Here is a 16449-nt window from a genome sequence, read left to right as displayed (position 1 = left end):
CCACAGATTATATCGCAATTCCTATACAAAATCATCTGCCTTTCCTTTGTTTTTGTGTGTGATTTGATTGATAATGAACCCTTTATAATTATTTTAAGGTACTCACCTACATTTTCGAAAAATATATATTGGTGTCCACAAGATTAAGAAAAGGAATAATAATGGGTGATGATGATGGTTGTAAGTTTATGGGAATATATAAATCATGGAGTGGGTTGTTTGGCAATTATGGAGGAGAAAGGGGACAATGTAGAAACCTCAATTGTTTTGATATTATTTTAATGCGAAAAATTGGGTTTGGCACTTGACGATTCTTCTGGAGGATACGGCCCTTTAGTTTTTTGCTTTTTGTCCAACTAGAAGTTGAGTAATAGTGGGGTATTATTTGTGGGGTCCACAATTTTAAAAATTTTAAAATTTTAATGACATGATTATTGCCGATATAATATATTTTTATCTATTATACAGATTAAGCTTAGAACAATTCAACATAGTTTTCTCTCAATTTTTTTTATTGTTTGTTACTTTTCTTTTTCTTTTTGGTGGTTGGCAATAATGATAATACTCTTATGTTGATCATCGATATTAGTTATTTTTATTTTTTTTATATCACATCTATGTTTTTATTTTTAACTTTTTTAATAATTCTATTTTTATGATATTTTTTTTTCTACTTTTATAACATGTTTTTCATTATTTTTTGGCATGTTTTCGGTACTTTAATCTTTGTTTTCATTTATCTTTTTTTACTCATGGTGGATTTGATATCGTCATTACTAGTCAATATTACGCTTATTTCTCATCATATTGATCTTTCATGCTTTGGACTCTTGATTAAATTTGAATACGTGACTTACGTTTATTGATAATTTTCTCACGTAGCTAGACTCTAATTTGCGAGTTTATCAATAGTCTTTCAATAATTTGATTTCTTTTATAATTAATTTACTAATACAATCAAATCTATTTATATCTATCTTCGGTTAAAGATGTTATAATTCCATCGCACTTTATCATATCAAAGGGATTCTATCGAAATATCCATGAAGTCCAACAACAAATAGTTAATGTGACCTAACAAATCTACACTTGGAATAATATATTAGGCTGGCCAATTTCAAAAATTCATTCAGGCATTAAGGAAAAATAAGAAACAAGAGTCAAAAGTGTGGAATATATTTGGGAACGTTGCATGAGCGTGGAAGTATAACTTTCAGTTACAAGATCTCCTGCACAATCAATTGTCTCATCGACCAATTAACGACATCAATCAAATATGGTTTAACAGCGAAATGAATAAACAACTCAAAGTAATAATACAGTTGAACAACATAGCATTTCTGTTGCCAGCATTGCAAGGAAATGCACTTCCACTATAGCACCCCTTCTTCTGCTTTATCCCTTCACCGCGATCTTCAAGAACGAAGCTAGAATTCGTCCCACCGTTACTAAAAAGAACACACCAAAAGAAGGGGCCCTTGTGGAATCCGATCAACCCAACTCCCACCTCGCTATGCGATTTGTTTCTCACAACTGATAAGATCTTCTTGTCTTTAACGAGAACATTTGCAAATGCCAGTGATGGCTCTGTATATTTGGATTGACAACCCACGATGAGGCCGGTAATCGTGCCGATTGTTGGTAGCTCTACACCACAATTGGGAGCAAATACTTCTGTGAAGTCATCCTCTGGTGGTTTACAGTTTACGGCACTGCTCCCGCTGCAGTTCCCCTTGCATAACTCAACATACTGGAGGGCCATGCACCCGAGACCGGGGCTGTCGTTTAGTCGTGAAAGTTTTTGAGCAGTTCTGTTCTGGTTAATGATCTCCACAAGATCATTTGCAGGGTTTCCTGAGGACAAGCATCAAATACAACCAAGATTTAGAAAAATTCAAATATACCACAGAAGATAAGTATTTTCTGTGAGTAGGTAATCGAGTATATTTGCAAACTAGATACATTGGGTTACGCCATTACACAATGTTTCTTGTTTTCAGAGACAGAAGACCCTACTACGCCAAAGTTGTATGGAATCACAAGAATTATAGCCTGGAATATATATATAGCCACATAAATGTGTAACATTATGTAACCGATGTACCAGAATCATTTAAATCCAATGAAGCCTTGCATGCCAAAGAGTTGACAGATGAATTGTCACAGAGGTGAGAAGCCATGGTTCAAATTTCTTCTCTATAGCATGAATAAGAGAGAGGGTTATAAAATTTCATAAACGCAGTGCTGATGGCTCTGATGTGTGACTTGTTGAATCTAACTACTAGTGCTTTGGTGATAGATAAAAGAGACCTATCTATCGGCTAACTGAAGTTGAAGAACCAAATGACTAAATCGTTCTGGTGTCTCAAATAGCAACTCCTTCAATCTTTAACATAGCTTTTGATAAAATGAATAGATATACATTACGAGAAATTGTTTCCTTTTTCTTTTGAATAATTTGGGATGATTAGAAGGTACTATTTATTCAGAATCTTTTTAGTTATTGGCAATGCACATACACCGTGCGGACGCAACAACTCAAACCTGGATCCTACAGGGAGAATCAGATTCTCTTTTACCACTAAAAACACTCAATAAGTTCATTTATATTGTTTCTTTGATAGGTACAGTGAACTGCTTAAAGATGTGCAAGCTTTGGCTAGACCAAAACAATCAGGATAACAAGATAACCCCAGACTTTTGTTATGAAGTTTGACACAAATTGTAACTGAATCTATACAAATGGCTTACATAATATAAGGTGTAATTCATCAGTATCAACATTGTATCTTAACTGAATATGTATCAGTAGTTCAGTCTCAGCAATTTGGTACCCTTTCACACTACAATGGATCGCTTAGAAATCTAGTGAATGCAAAAGCAGTTTTGCTCTACAGTTGCAAACATTGTCTCTCAATCTGGAGTTTCTTAGTAAACCACCTATAAATCTACAGTTGGTGTTCAAAAAATGGACGAGCAGATGATGTATGAACAACAACAAAACAAAAGATAAATGTGGAAGCATCTTACCATGGTGCTTGGAACAAACAACGGTTGCCAGCAGTAGATGACATAACAGTAGAATCCACTCGCAGGAACATTGTTTCTTCTCCTTCATCGTCCCCGTTAACAGCCAACACTTGAAAAAGGGAAACCCTAGCTCCAGTTGAAAAAAAGGGTATTCTTTTCGATATCAAGAGAGCTCCTTTAGCTCAAGTGTGAAAGGTAAACCGTAAAATAATGGAACATTTTTGCGGGAAAAAAAGATGGGGATAAAGTGCACTGAAATCGCAGAGATTGAGGAGAAAAGTTGGGAAAGGTGGTCCCAAGTGCGCCAGTAACCGTTGATCTATACGGATGAGATGTGTTGAGTTTTTTAAAAGCAGATCAATAAAGAGGACCCACCCACCAAAGGGGTGACAATTAAAATGGAAGGTGACCACGCCGCTCTTCTCTTGTCGCTTTGTTTTTCCCATCCTCTGATGTTTCAATTGAATTTGACCCTCCTTGCTTTGGATACCTTTTTAAATATTAAATTAATATTATACGAATTTATATTATTTTTTTGGATAAATAGAATTTTATTCATTTAAAAGAGTACAGACCAACTGCTACAAACGAAATCCGTCAAAATTATACCAAACTCCAATCTATACACAATTATCAATTTACTACATCAAGTCTATTCATATGACACCTATACATTTTAATACTTACCGCTTCTTTAATTATACTAACAATAGTTTCGATTAAACGAGTCGTACCTCTGAAGAGCCTATGGTTACGCTCCTCCCATATAAAATAAATGAAACCAGACCAGGCCAGCTTAAGGACCTGAACCATAAGAGATTTCCCTTTAAGGTTCAGCAGCAACCAGCGAACGAGATCATTACAGCATAAAGGCTCCTGACTAAGACCACAAGCGTGCAAGATAGCATGCCAAACTACCATAGCAAAGGCACAATCAGAGAAAATGTGATCACGAGACTCAAAACTAGATCTGCATAATCCACAACTACTATCAACAGCTATACCGAACCTTACGAGCCTGTCCTTAGTTGGCAATCTGTCAAGTATTGCCATCCAAGAGATTAATGAAAATTTTGGGATATGGCCAGGAAACCATACAAGCCGATGCCAAATAACCTTCTCACCTCTGCAACGAATATTATCCCAAATTCATCTAGCATTAATTTGAGTCAAGTTCCTTATAGAGCAGAATAATTCACTAGTTTCACTCCTCAGCTTAAACATTTTAGCTAAGATCCAGCTAAAGTGAGCCCTGTAATCAGCATGCCAGAAATCCACTGATTTAAAGCAATAAGAATTCACCCAAGCAATCCAAAGGGAACTTTCCCCATCCAAAATCTTCTTTATAAGCAATAAACAACATGCTTTGCTCCAATCTGTCAAACTCCTTAAACCCAATCCTCCCTCAGATTTTAAAGAACATATCTGTTTCCAGCTAACCTGTAACACCCTTAACTCATATCCGACCCGAATACAAGTCTGAGGTGTCACATTGACTTTTCAAAACCTTGACTCTTATAGAAAATCCCGGGAATTTTTAAAACTTTCATTAAAACGAAATACTTTAATTTACATAAGACCATAAAATACAAAATCGATCAGAGTATTCGTAATTAACACTTATTACATGCCAACACTCTATACATAACCAAGTACATACTTTGTCAATTACTTCTGATCTGATCTCTTAGTAGTATTGTTGTCCGTGCTACTTCTATTTCCACTTTTCCTGATTCTTGGTACCTACGTGTAAATCACTTACACGCTAAGTCATTGACTTAGTGAGGCAATAAATGAATATGCAACAATAAACTTATGAATGTTCATACTTACAATTGGATCATGACATTTCAATATGCATGTATCTATCGCACGATAACATATAATGCACATACGAAACTTACCTTCTTGTATCACTTTCACTGTAAATCGGTATTTCAATTGCATAGCCCATGTATATTATTGAGATTAGAGGTATGTGAGTGCATTGAGGTTGTGCACTAATGCTGTCACCACAGCTCGTATCTATTCCCTAATGGGGTACCAAACCTTAGTTCAGTATTCGTCCCGTAGGACTCCTACATCCCGAAGGACTACGTCCCGAATGACTATTATACCCTCAACTCTTGGCATGCCAATTACACCTATAATTCTCATATCGTATACTATGGGCATTATTCTTATATTTCATATGTTCATGTACTCATATCATTTCTCTTGTGATCATGTATCTCATATCACTTCATATCATGTTCTTATATCACAGGTCATATCACATGAACACATATATATATATCTTATGCATGTATCACAATAATTATCATGTATGCATGTTCACAACTACTGTATTATAAAAATCAACATAGAGATTAGACTTATCACAAGTCTTATTCCATTATAATATACATATAGTATGCACTCACCTTAGCTTTGCTTTGATTCGATTCTAATCCTTTGATCGTTGCGGAATAAGCTTACTTTTAGTATCTACATAATCGCACATGGATCTATATCAGTATTATAACTAATATACTCTAATGATTCACTCTTTAGATTAAGAGAAAAGTCAATTTCATCTTTTAATGAAGGTATGCATCGATGCACTACTGATGCATCGGTGCATAAAAGGTATTCGATGTAGTATTATTGCTGGGATACATCGATGCACTCCTTATGCATCGATGCACCAATTGCATTCGATGTTTTTATTTTAAAAGAGTGCATCGATGCACTACCAATGCATCGATGCACATTCATACAATTTATGGATTTTAACCTTGATGCATCGATGCACCATGAATATGCATCGGTGTACTCTGCCCAGAACCTCTTTTTGAACCCGAAAATCCATTCATTTTGGATTAAATCCTTCATGTTTAATCCCCTCTTTCACTCTTAACTCTAGTACACATCCTTAAACCAATTTATACTCATTTATTTCATCTTTAACCTTCAAATCCTATCCTTCATATGAAATTCAAGAATTACATCAATAATCCAACATGTTTGAATTCCACTTTTAACACTTCATATATCTTAACTATATTGATGACAAGTCAAATTTAACTTTCAATTATAGTTATGAACTGTATTCCAAGATTTCATTTAAGAACTTCAAATCTTAAATCTCTCCTAACTCAATCATCATTTGATGTTAAGATAACTTAAGCTTTCCTTAAGCTTAGTTATCATCTAATAATCAAAACCCAATATTAAATTTAACAAGAAACTCAATAATCAGAAATCTTACCTTTGCTTTGGTTCACACGTACAAGGAAGAAAGAAGAAGAAGATAACTCTGGAAGGCTTTGGTGTTCTCTTCTTTTCATTCCACCTGTACTCATATATATCCTTATCCCTTCTTTAATTAATTTTCCTTGCAAATGGCTCTTTTGCCCTTCCATTCCTTCTTCCTTTCAATTCAATCCTACACAATCATTTACATATAAATCTTTATACTATTCATTCATTCTATTTTAATCACCAAAATCTGAAACTTTCCAATTTAGTCACTAACCCGGTATTGAGGATGTTACATAACCCGTGCCCCTCTAGCTGAGGAATCACTCCCTTTCCAGAAGAACCTCATGCACAACTTCTCAACATCCCTTATGACTCCCTTAGGCAAAATAAGTTGTCTGCTCCAATAACTAAACATATTAAAAAGGACAGATTTAATGAGTTACAGTCTGCCCCCAAAGCTTAGTCTCTAATTGGACCATTTACTCAATTTTTCCTTAACTTTGGTTACCAAAGCAGTACAATCTTTACCAGTGAGCTTCTTAGTAACCAAGGGTACACCAAGGTACCTAACAGGGAAATTCCTAACTTTGAAACATGTTCCAGCCTTAATTTGCCCAAGAACAGAGTCAGTTAAACCACAAGCATACAACTCAAATTTCATGGCATTGAGCCTAAGGTCAGAAAGCTTGTAGAAAGTCTCTAAAGTGCTAAGAACACCCATCACAGAATCAAAGGATCCATGGCAAAAAGCCAGCAAGTCATCAGCAAAGCAGAGATGTGTGAGGGAGATCCTTTTGCACTTAGGGTGGTATTTAAAGGCACCTCTTTTGATAGCAACATCCAATAAGGAGGAAAGAACATTCATAGCCAGAACAAAAAGATAAGGGGATAAAGGATCCCCTTGTCTAACTCCTCTAGCCCCCTTAAAAAATCCCACTAAACTTTCATTTAAAGAAACAGAAAACTGAGAAGTAGTAACACAGGCTTTTATCCATCCACAAAACTTTCCAGGCAAGCCCATAGCTTCAAGCACTGACATCAAGAACTCCTAATTTACAGAATCAAATGCTTTTTGTAGGTCTATCTTTATGGCACACCTAGGGGAGAGACTTTTCCTAGAATAGCCTTTAACTATTTCCTGAGCTAGCAAGGTATTGTCAACGATATTTTTACCTTTAACAAAAGCAATATGACTAGGGGAAATCATACTAGGAAAAATGAGAGACAACCTAGTAGTGATAATCCTAGTAATTGTTTTGTATACTACAGAGCAACAAGAGATTGGCCTAAAGTCCTTTGTCATACAAGTATTCAAAGGCTTTGGAACTAACACAATAGAGGTAGCATTGAAAGCTGGCAGCAGAAAAGAAGAGTGGAAAAATACCTTACTGCATCTAAAAAATCATTACCAACCACATCCCAAGCAGCTTTAAAAAACCAAGAGGAAAATCCATCCAGGCCAGAGCTCTTTCCATTTCCTTGCCTAAACAAAGCCTCTTTTATTTCCTTGTCATCTACCTCCTTAATGAGCATATCACCAGCACCATCTGGCAGAGAGTAGTTCAATAAGTCCCTAAGCCATTCCACAAGAGGATTCTGAACCACTGGATCAACAGTCCCAATGAGATTAGTGAAGAAATCCACTAACGCATTTGCCATATCATCAAAGGAATCCAAATACTGACCACTTCCAGTCAGTAAAACATTGATAGTATTCATTTTCTTATTAGATTCAGCCCTTTGATGGAAAAACTTTGTGTTAAGATCACCCTCTTTTAACCTGTGCACTTTTGCGATTTGCCTATAAAATTCAGACTCAGCAATCTCCAAGTCAACCAGCTCAGCATGAATATTTCTCTCCTCCTCAATACTTCTATGATCGATATGGCTAAGGTTAAACAACTGAATCATTTCCAGATCTGCTCTTTTATTAAGTACTCTGCTGGAAATGTCAGAGAAATGTTCCTTATTTAACTCATTCAATCTAGGCTTTAATCTTATCAATTTAGAAAACAACATTTGCATAGGATTGCCCGCACACTGTTCCAACCAAGACGCCCTAACAACTTCCATAAAACTAACATTAGAAGTCTAGCAGTTAAAGAACTTAAAAGGCTTAGGCTTCATAGCCAAAGCACCCTTCTGTGTCCAGATCAAACCAAGGCAGTGGTCTGAAACACCCTGAGCCTTAAATTCAGCAAAAGAGTCAGGGTGAACGGTCAACCATTCAGGATTAACCAAGATCCTGTCAAGTTTACGAGCAAGAAAACACTCATCCTGTCTATTAGACCATGTGAAAGTGGGTCCAAGAAAAGGATGATCCAAAAGCTCCAAATCACCTAAACAGCCCTATAAATCTTTCATATCCGAAGAGCTGTGAACACCCAAGGTCTCAAAATCAGAGTTCTCATCTGCTTTAAGAACAACATTAAAATCCCCACCAACCAACCATGGGAAAGAACCAACTAAACTTTCCAAACTCCTCAAATGATCCCATAAACCTCTCATGCCAATCCTACTATTACTGCCATATACAGCTGTAACCAGTGTCCTACAACCATTGATATTACCAGCAATGGTAATAGATTGATCACTAGTACTCAAAACAGAAAAGGTCAGTTGTTTCCTCCACAGAATCCAGATTCTGCCCCCCTCAGCAAAATCAAAATTTTCTGTCAGATGCCAAACATTAGAGTAAGCTGAGTAAAACTTCAAAGAATTAGTTCTTCTAATACGGGTTTCCAAGAGACAAACAACATCAACTCCTAAATATATTAGCCTTTTAAATGCCTTATGCTGCTTAAGAGGGTTATTAATCCCTCTCACATTCCAAAAACTCACTAACATCAGTTTGAAACAAGACCCACAACACTACCAGTCCCCACATTACCACTAGCTTTTGCTTTATCCACAAAATCCCTCTTTTTAGACTTGATTTCATTAAGCAAGGCAGCAACTCCTAAGGAGGTTACCCGAGCCTTCCTCGGACCATCAATCGCACCTCCCTCAGCTAGCATTTCAAATTTACTGGAAGTACCAGTATTTCATTTCTTCATCCCTTTCATTTTCTTATTTGAAGCCATATAATATTTTAAAGTAGGGAAATCCCCCACTAAACCTGCATCCTCTTGCAATACCTTAAGAGCCACTTCCTCAACTAGAGAAGAGCTAAGAGTGTGATCAAGACCTATCGAACCAGCCTCCATACTCACTCCCTCATATGCAACCTTAGGAGCCATTCCCTCAACTAAGGAGGGACAAAGAGTGTTCCCAGATTCTGAGCCAGAACCCTCCTTACACATTACAGAAGCATGCACCACCTTTTTAGAGTCATCCACCCCAGTATTGCCATCAACAACTACTATGTGAGAGCCAACAGGCAACTCTTGTAAGGCTGAAACATTAGTTACCTCAGCATTGCCAACCAACAACTCATGGTTTGAAACACCCGCACCAAGAGCAAAACTAACATTACCCGAAGAGCCCAAAGGCAAATTGGAGAGCACAGGAGAGATACTCTGAATAACAATTGAGTCCATCTTTTACTTATCACAAAGCTCAGAAGAGTTGGTACCTTTTTCCCTTCAAACTTTAACCTCATGCTTCACCCTCTAAGACACAACACACCTATTTGCCAAATGCCCAAAAGTTCTACAACAGGAGCAAGATTTTAGTAACCAAGGAACAAACACCTTGATATAAACCAAGGATTCATTCTTAAGGACAACCTTAACCTCTTCAGGAATCACAGATCCTGCAGAAATCTCCACACACACCTTCTCATATTCCAATCTCTCCCTAAAAGTAGTGATGGAATCCATATACAATGGATTCCTTAAAGCACTAAAAATGTAACTAAGGCCTTTCCTAGAATATAATTCCAAAGGAACATTATAAAGATATATCCAAATAGGCATAACAGAGAGATCAAAATCAAGTTTTTGCATACAGGGCTCCCACTTCTTCAGAACCAGAGGTTTATTCTGGACATGCCAAGGATCATTCTCAAGCACCCAGTCCCTAATAGAAGCATTCATGAACGAGAAAACATAAAGATTCGAACCCGCTAAGCTAACCTTAACTGGCGAAGATTTTCCCCAAAGCGAGCTAATAATCCGCTGCATCGATTCAAAATTTGGAGCAACACCAATAAATTGACCCACAATCGCGAAGTTCCATTCAGCAATACCCTCCTCAAACACTGTCAAAGGCGGCTTAACCGTAGTAGTACCATCCAGAACCTCGGGGGGAAAGAAATCCAAGGATTGTTCCTCCGTCCCCACAAAAAGCTTCCTCCAATCAAGCCTAAGAGCCTTCGAATCCATGCAAGAACCGAGAATAAAACCAGCAACCACGCAGAATTGAAAGAACCCAACAAGCAATTAGAAACGGAGAAGGAGATCGAAGAACACATTAAGCCAGCTAACGTGCGCCTCAAGAGCCCCAACGAATGAAAAAATGAGTTTATTTTTTAAAAAAATATGAAAGATTTTATAAATTAATAAAAAATAACATCATCTAATACATTTATAAAAATATATCACGCATAAATAATTAAATTCAAATTAAGTTGAAAAATTATAATTTAACGTCCATCTAGTTAACATATGAGTCGTGTTATTTGTTTCTCAACACATGAATTTAATATGGATCCAATTATTATTCATCAAAGGGGCCATCGTCTTTCGAAAATGAAGACCCATTGATGAGAGGTCCAGTTTTAATTTGACGAGTTGGTTAACTATACAGTATACAGTCCGCATCTCCTTCAACCACAATCGTGCCCTAACCTTTCTCGACAGTAATTTGATGCCCTGAGTGAACAGCAATGCTTTCACGGCTTGAGCGTCAAAAACATGACTCAGTCTGGGTGTATGTGCAACCACAACCATACATGTGTGGTTTGTAGCTACCACACATACAGCAACTGCTTGGAGGTCATGCACCGCCCATATTGATTTTGATAACTTTTGTTATTTTAAAAATATAATTATTTATATTTCAAGATCATAAAATTAAAAATGTAAAAATAAAAATTTATTATATCTTGAGTATATAATTTTATAAATAATTTGGGTGGATAATTTATTATTATTATTTAAATATCACAGTAACTAGACATTTCCAGACCTAGTTTTTGGTTCGACAAAACGAGACAAAGCGAGGAAGTCTCTAGAACCCCACCTCTTTTAGGAGTAGCCATTAGGGCTATAAACGTAAAAACCAAGTGAAGGGTTTTAGTTTTGCTTACATATTTGGGCAACTATTAGTCGAAAGGTCTGCTTCTTAATCTTATCCATGGCGTCCACATTTCTCTCCGCACCAATTTCCTTCACGCTAAACAAACCCACACTCCCTTCTCTTTCCTCTCACAGCCTTCACGGTTAGTTATCGTTGTCCCTTCTTTTTATTTTAGTCTTATAGATTGTTTTTTCGTTCTTCTAATCACTTATCTTTTTGATTGTGGGTTTACTTACCTTCAGGGTCTCGAAGAAGTTATCTTGGAATTAAAGCACTTGCCAGTAAATGGGAACCCACCAAGGTTATTATCCTTTCAATTCAATTATCCCAGTTAGACAAAGACAATTTATATAAATTTATAAACCACCAGATTGTTCTTTAGGGTCTTTTTATTTAAAAGGCTAATTTTTATGCTAAACCTACTTTGGGTTTTGTAGGTTGTTCCACAAGCTGACAGAGTTCTTATCCGTCTCCAAGAGTTACCCGAGGTCTGTCCATTTGTTTGATTTGCAGGTTACTAGTTCCTGTTAGCACTGAAGTTGCTTGGTTTAACTAGTTTTTGTTGTTCAAAATATGTTGAAATGTAGACAATATATATATATATATATATATATATATGGGTGTCTTCGGTCTCAATTTTGTTCCCTTCTTAAATGCAACCATGAGACCGTGTTTGTTTTCTGAATTCTAAGAAATTTGAATTGGGTAGCATAAATTGGTTCTTCTTGTTGATATTTTAGAAAAAACACTATCGGAAATTATATGCGATGCCTGGGAATCGGAATGGGAAGGGAACTATCTTATTGGTAGATGAATGCATGGTGCTTGGCTGTTTCGTACGAGTTATTAAATCGTTAGCTCTCTTAGCCGTCTGATAAAATTGTGATGAAATGCATTTTTTTACATGTGTTCTGATTAATCACCCGTTTTGTACCCATAGAAATCAGCTGGTGGAGTTTTGTTACCCAAATCAGCTGTCAAGTTTGAGAGATACCTGATGGGGGAGGTATGATAAGTTGATAATAGTCCCTCCATAGCTTTCCCTCCCAACTTTTAGGATGAATGTTTTTTAATTCTATCATTCCACTTCAGATAGTTTCTGTTGGTGCTGAAGTAGGACAAGTGGAGACTGGAAAGAAGGTAATCAATTCGGGTCCTTGTCTGCATTTCAATTTTCTCATGATCAGTATGAACATGCTTGTTGTAATGATAGAATGCCGTTGTTCTAAAAGAATGCCGTTGTTGTTGCCAGGTTCTTTTCTCAGACGTAAATGCATATGAGGTTAGTTATCATCTCTTTATCCATTGCTTGAGCAAATTGCTGAAGGCTATTCTTTCTACCGACTAACTATTAGCAATTTAACATGGTGGTAACTGCTTAATAGTGAAGAATATTTTTAGGCATAATATCTGTATCATCTTCTGCATTTATCTTATTCAGTAATGGCCATAGGTTTGATGTGCAAAAAGGGGTTTTAGTTCCTTTCATTAACATGATAATGAATCATTTCAATAGTTGATTGTATGACTGGATTGCTTGTAGGTGGATTTGGGAACAGATAATAGGCATGTCTTCTGCAAAGAGAGTGACTTGTTGGCTGAAGTTGAATAAAGTTTCTGGTGCTTGATCAAGAGGAAGAATACACTTCGGTGGTACTTCATGGATCAAGATTTGCCTTTTCAAATGCATTTCATAATCGAACAGCTTGCCATTTTGTAACGATTGAGAATACATTATGTCATTAGGTTTTCGGAGTTGAAAAGAATTTTCAAATATTTAATATCTTGGATTTCAGCTTTTCATAAAATGAAAGGAATTCACTAGTAGATAAGAGCAACATCAAAACAATGGAACTTCGAAAAGCACCCAGTAGAATCCAAAAAAGTTAATTGCAATTTGAATTCTGCTGCTGTTTCTGTTTTGTGCAGAAGCAAGTGCAGGCAGTATCCCACTATGAAACCCATAGCACCACCTAAAATGTTGAACAAAAAAGAGTAGAAGATGGTATTCTCCTTTTCAAATGATATTCACACAAAAGAAATGGTTTGCTTAAATTAGCCAGCCATTGAATTTATACATGTACTCGATTGCAAGTTTACATGAACCAATCTTGTCAGCCTTCTTGTCCGGAATTTCCAGCTTGAACTCCTTTCAAAGCCATTACAATCTCCGCATTGTCAAGCTGTACGACCTCGAATCTTTCTGGGAATGTACATCAGGTGCCACCGGTAAGTGATTGGAAAACATGTTTCAATTCACAATGACTCAATTTTCAGGAATAAGTTATCAACTACTACTACATGATAGAAACATTTGATGTCTGCACTGACTATGAGAAAGAGCAGTGTGTAGGGAGAAAATAGCATAAAGGTCCATATACGACCTTCCAGGTGAAATAAACCAACAAAAATCCAATTCCTAAGAAGGCTTCGATTGAGTACTCGATTATCATAAGCCTGCCTGTGCCAGCATAAAAGGCAAAAGCTCCACCAAAGTTGGTTTTTGAAATCATTTCATTGTTCTCATTAAGATGCATAACAGAACCATAAATCCCAAAAACTTTAGCACCCATCCTAAGAAAGTAATTTAGAAACCAGAATGTAATATCAGTTGCATATGCAATCCATAAAACAACCTGGGTGAACAAATGGATAATCAACAGAAAGGAAAGCCCTATTTTTATTATTCTTAATTTCCGAGAAATCCAAACAAACGCATCGAATCGATCACAAATATCACATTGGATTTTGGAAGAAATGATTTTAAAGTACAATTGATTCCTAAATCAATCAATTCCGAGGAAGAATAACCTTAAAAAGTCATTTATTTTCTCAGCTCACAACGAACTAAATAAGTCGAGGATTTGTTGAAAACCCAAAGAGAGGAAATAGTGAAGTGGAAGCGAGATGGAAGGATCGATTTTGGGGAAGCTTTTAACGACGTCCAAAACTCTTTCGACTACTTCTTCTTTGGTTAGGTTATTGTCGTGAGAAGAAAATAATCGGTGAGAAGGGCGGAGACTCCATTGGGGCAGAGGATTTGAACCGGTATCGGTGAGGGATTGGACGGGTATCGGAATGCGGCGGAGTACGGCTGTCCTCAGTGTCAGTTCTCTTTTCCTTCCTCTCGGTGCAAAAATCAGTTGGAGGCCAACTAAAATCAAGGCAACGAGAAGATCACGTGCTTCGCTCGTGCTTCTTTGACTCCACCACAATGAGTTAACTCGGGGTTAATTAAAGTTGAACCTAATGTTGTAAAAGCCGGATTTGAGAGTTGAACCAGTCAGATCCCTGATTTTCGATTCAATTGATCAGTTTACTCTTTAATCACCCAAAAAGTAAATAATAAGAAAGAGCTAGGGATCTCGATCTCAATCTTGTTCTCTCCGGCGACAACCTCGGATTGTTTCCGGTGAGATCCCGACCCGATTCGATCCATAGAATCTTACAGACCCTGACCCCAATATCCATGGCTCCCGTTTCAGCTCTAGCCAAATACAAGTTGGTTTTCTTAGGGGATCAGTCTGTTGGGAAAACCAGTATCATCACTGGCTTCATGTTCGATAAATTCGATAACACCTACCAGGTATTTACTTTTATTGGTATACCGTCCGATCTTCTTTACTGCCAATTTCACGGATCTGCTCTTTATTCCTAAATTTATTAACAGCTTGGTCGTATTCCTTCTCCTGTTTTATTGATGTTACTTGATCGTGATTCAGATTTCGTTTAATTTTCTTAAGTTTTTTGGTTTTCTTTTGTGATTATTTTTTGCTCCGATTTTTGAGGATACTTTTGTCTCTAATTTGTTGACCAGGCTACTTCCTATCCAAAACAATGTATCTCGAGGATCGAACTGTTCGATTGCAGCTATGGTAAGACGTTAATTGTCGCTGTTTATTTTAAGCTACTGTTTTGTCAACGTTTATGGAATATACAGCCTTTGGATTGCTATTTTGTACCCAATTCAAATTCTTCTTCTTTTAGCTTGTATATTTGGAGTTCTCTTCCTAGCCTTGCTTTCTTATGCAGTTGGTGGATTCTTGGTCGAAAATTCATATTGCTATATTCATATTCATCCAGTTATTCATATCAATCACATTCCTGAAATTTTGGATTGTCTCATTAGGCTTGCATATATTGGAAATTCTGGTTTTATTTGTTGATTGTATAGTTTTCTGATGGGTTTATTGGCACCAGTAATACCTATAGCTGTTGGAGTATGATATAAGTAATAGCATCCTTACCAAGGATTGAATAAAGGGTATGGATATGATGATGAAGCTCTTTCTGTTGTATGTTTGTTACTTATATTGGTCATAACATGCATTTTTTCTTTTCAAAAGTATTGACAAGTGCGGCATCTTTGATCTTTATATGCTTTAATATTTATGACAGGGATACTGCAGGACAGTAAAGGTTCAGGAGTCTTATTCCAAGTTACATTAGGGATTCCTCCGTGGCTGTTATTGTCTATGATGTTGCAAGTATGTCACCAGTTTCACTCTGTACTCCTGCTTTTTAATCTTTCTATCTCATTTGTTTGCTTGTTCAGATATGTTTTATGCATGTTTATATGGGCAGTATGTTTCCAATTTGTGAAATGCAATCTTGCATATTCGTTTTCCTACTTTATTTGTTATTCATTTGCTTAGTAAAAACGGCTGAAGCTTAGCAAAATTAAGATACATTAATTAGGAGAAATCAAATAGCAGCACGTCCAGAAGCTGGGTATCACTTCAAATAAATTTAATATTGTCGTTTCCTTTGTGACAAAATGAAAAGGGAAACTTCTCTTTTCGTCACTCAAATTTAACTTTACTCTCGTTTTGGTACTTTTTTTAAAAATGATTTGACCATTGAATTTTTGAATTGTTACTGTTTTGGTTATTTTAGCGTTAAGTCAAATACAGAAGGGTGACATGGCCTATTCTT

At 36.5% G+C, this 16449-nt stretch overlaps 3 protein-coding genes across 4 annotated transcripts; 2 read left to right on the top strand and 1 right to left on the bottom strand.

Annotated features, from left to right (window-relative positions):
- Positions 1-1140: 1140 nt before the first annotated feature.
- LOC120136085 lies at positions 1141-3214 on the bottom strand. Its single transcript, XM_039152197.1, has 2 exons — positions 3031-3214; positions 1141-1854 (listed from the first exon to the last, which is right to left on the bottom strand). Exons 1-2 carry the CDS (start codon positions 3116-3118, stop codon positions 1271-1273), a joined length of 672 nt encoding a protein of 223 aa, XP_039008128.1. The 5' UTR covers positions 3119-3214; the 3' UTR covers positions 1141-1270.
- An 8257-nt stretch (positions 3215-11471) lies between these two features.
- LOC120136065 (10 kDa chaperonin 2, chloroplastic-like) lies at positions 11472-13297 on the top strand. 2 transcript variants are annotated; one of them, XM_039152180.1, is made up of 7 exons: positions 11472-11656; positions 11754-11815; positions 11952-12002; positions 12455-12520; positions 12607-12654; positions 12767-12796; positions 13058-13297. In XM_039152180.1, exons 1-7 carry the CDS (start codon positions 11572-11574, stop codon positions 13124-13126), a joined length of 411 nt encoding a protein of 136 aa, XP_039008111.1. In that variant the 5' UTR covers positions 11472-11571; the 3' UTR covers positions 13127-13297. The 2 variants fall into 2 exon arrangements, with proteins under 2 accessions (XP_039008111.1, XP_039008112.1); XM_039152181.1 differs by having other exon boundaries at positions 11474-11656; positions 11757-11815.
- Positions 13298-14837: 1540 nt separating this feature from the next.
- LOC120135925 lies at positions 14838-16184 on the top strand. Its single transcript, XM_039152073.1, has 3 exons — positions 14838-15100; positions 15332-15389; positions 15913-16184. The coding sequence occupies exons 1-3, from the start codon at positions 14984-14986 to the stop codon at positions 16167-16169; spliced, it is 432 nt and encodes a 143-aa protein (XP_039008004.1). The 5' UTR covers positions 14838-14983; the 3' UTR covers positions 16170-16184.
- The last annotated feature ends 265 nt before the right edge of the window (positions 16185-16449 follow it).

The sequence above is a fragment of the Hibiscus syriacus genome, unplaced genomic scaffold (genome assembly GCF_006381635.1).
Source record: "Hibiscus syriacus cultivar Baekdansim isolate YM2019G1 unplaced genomic scaffold, ASM638163v2 tig00110621_pilon, whole genome shotgun sequence".
NCBI lineage: Eukaryota > Viridiplantae > Streptophyta > Magnoliopsida > Malvales > Malvaceae > Hibiscus > Hibiscus syriacus.
Note: the sequence above shows the minus strand (reverse complement) of the source record. Positions and strands in the feature narration are given on the sequence as shown.

What these genes read in the sequence shown, in the direction of transcription:
- LOC120135925 (XM_039152073.1), top strand. Translation starts at nt 14,984, where the DNA reads ATGGCTCCCGTTTCAGCTCTAGCCAAATACAAGTTGGTTTTCTTAGGG. An exon ending in AATTCGATAACACCTACCAG is followed by an intron (nt 15,101 to 15,331) that starts GTATTTACTTTT and finishes TTTGTTGACCAG; the next exon opens with GCTACTTCCTATCCAAAACA. An exon ending in ACTGTTCGATTGCAGCTATG is followed by an intron (nt 15,390 to 15,912) that starts GTAAGACGTTAA and finishes TATTTATGACAG; the next exon opens with GGATACTGCAGGACAGTAAA.
- LOC120136085 (XM_039152197.1), bottom strand. Translation starts at nt 3,118, where the DNA reads ATGAAGGAGAAGAAACAATGTTCCTGCGAGTGGATTCTACTGTTATGT. An exon ending in TGTTTGTTCCAAGCACCATG is followed by an intron (nt 1,855 to 3,030) that starts GTAAGATGCTTC and finishes GCTTGTCCTCAG; the next exon opens with GAAACCCTGCAAATGATCTT.
- LOC120136065 (XM_039152180.1), top strand. Translation starts at nt 11,572, where the DNA reads ATGGCGTCCACATTTCTCTCCGCACCAATTTCCTTCACGCTAAACAAA. An exon ending in GTAAATGGGAACCCACCAAG is followed by an intron (nt 11,816 to 11,951) that starts GTTATTATCCTT and finishes TGGGTTTTGTAG; the next exon opens with GTTGTTCCACAAGCTGACAG. An exon ending in GTCTCCAAGAGTTACCCGAG is followed by an intron (nt 12,003 to 12,454) that starts GTCTGTCCATTT and finishes TTGTACCCATAG; the next exon opens with AAATCAGCTGGTGGAGTTTT.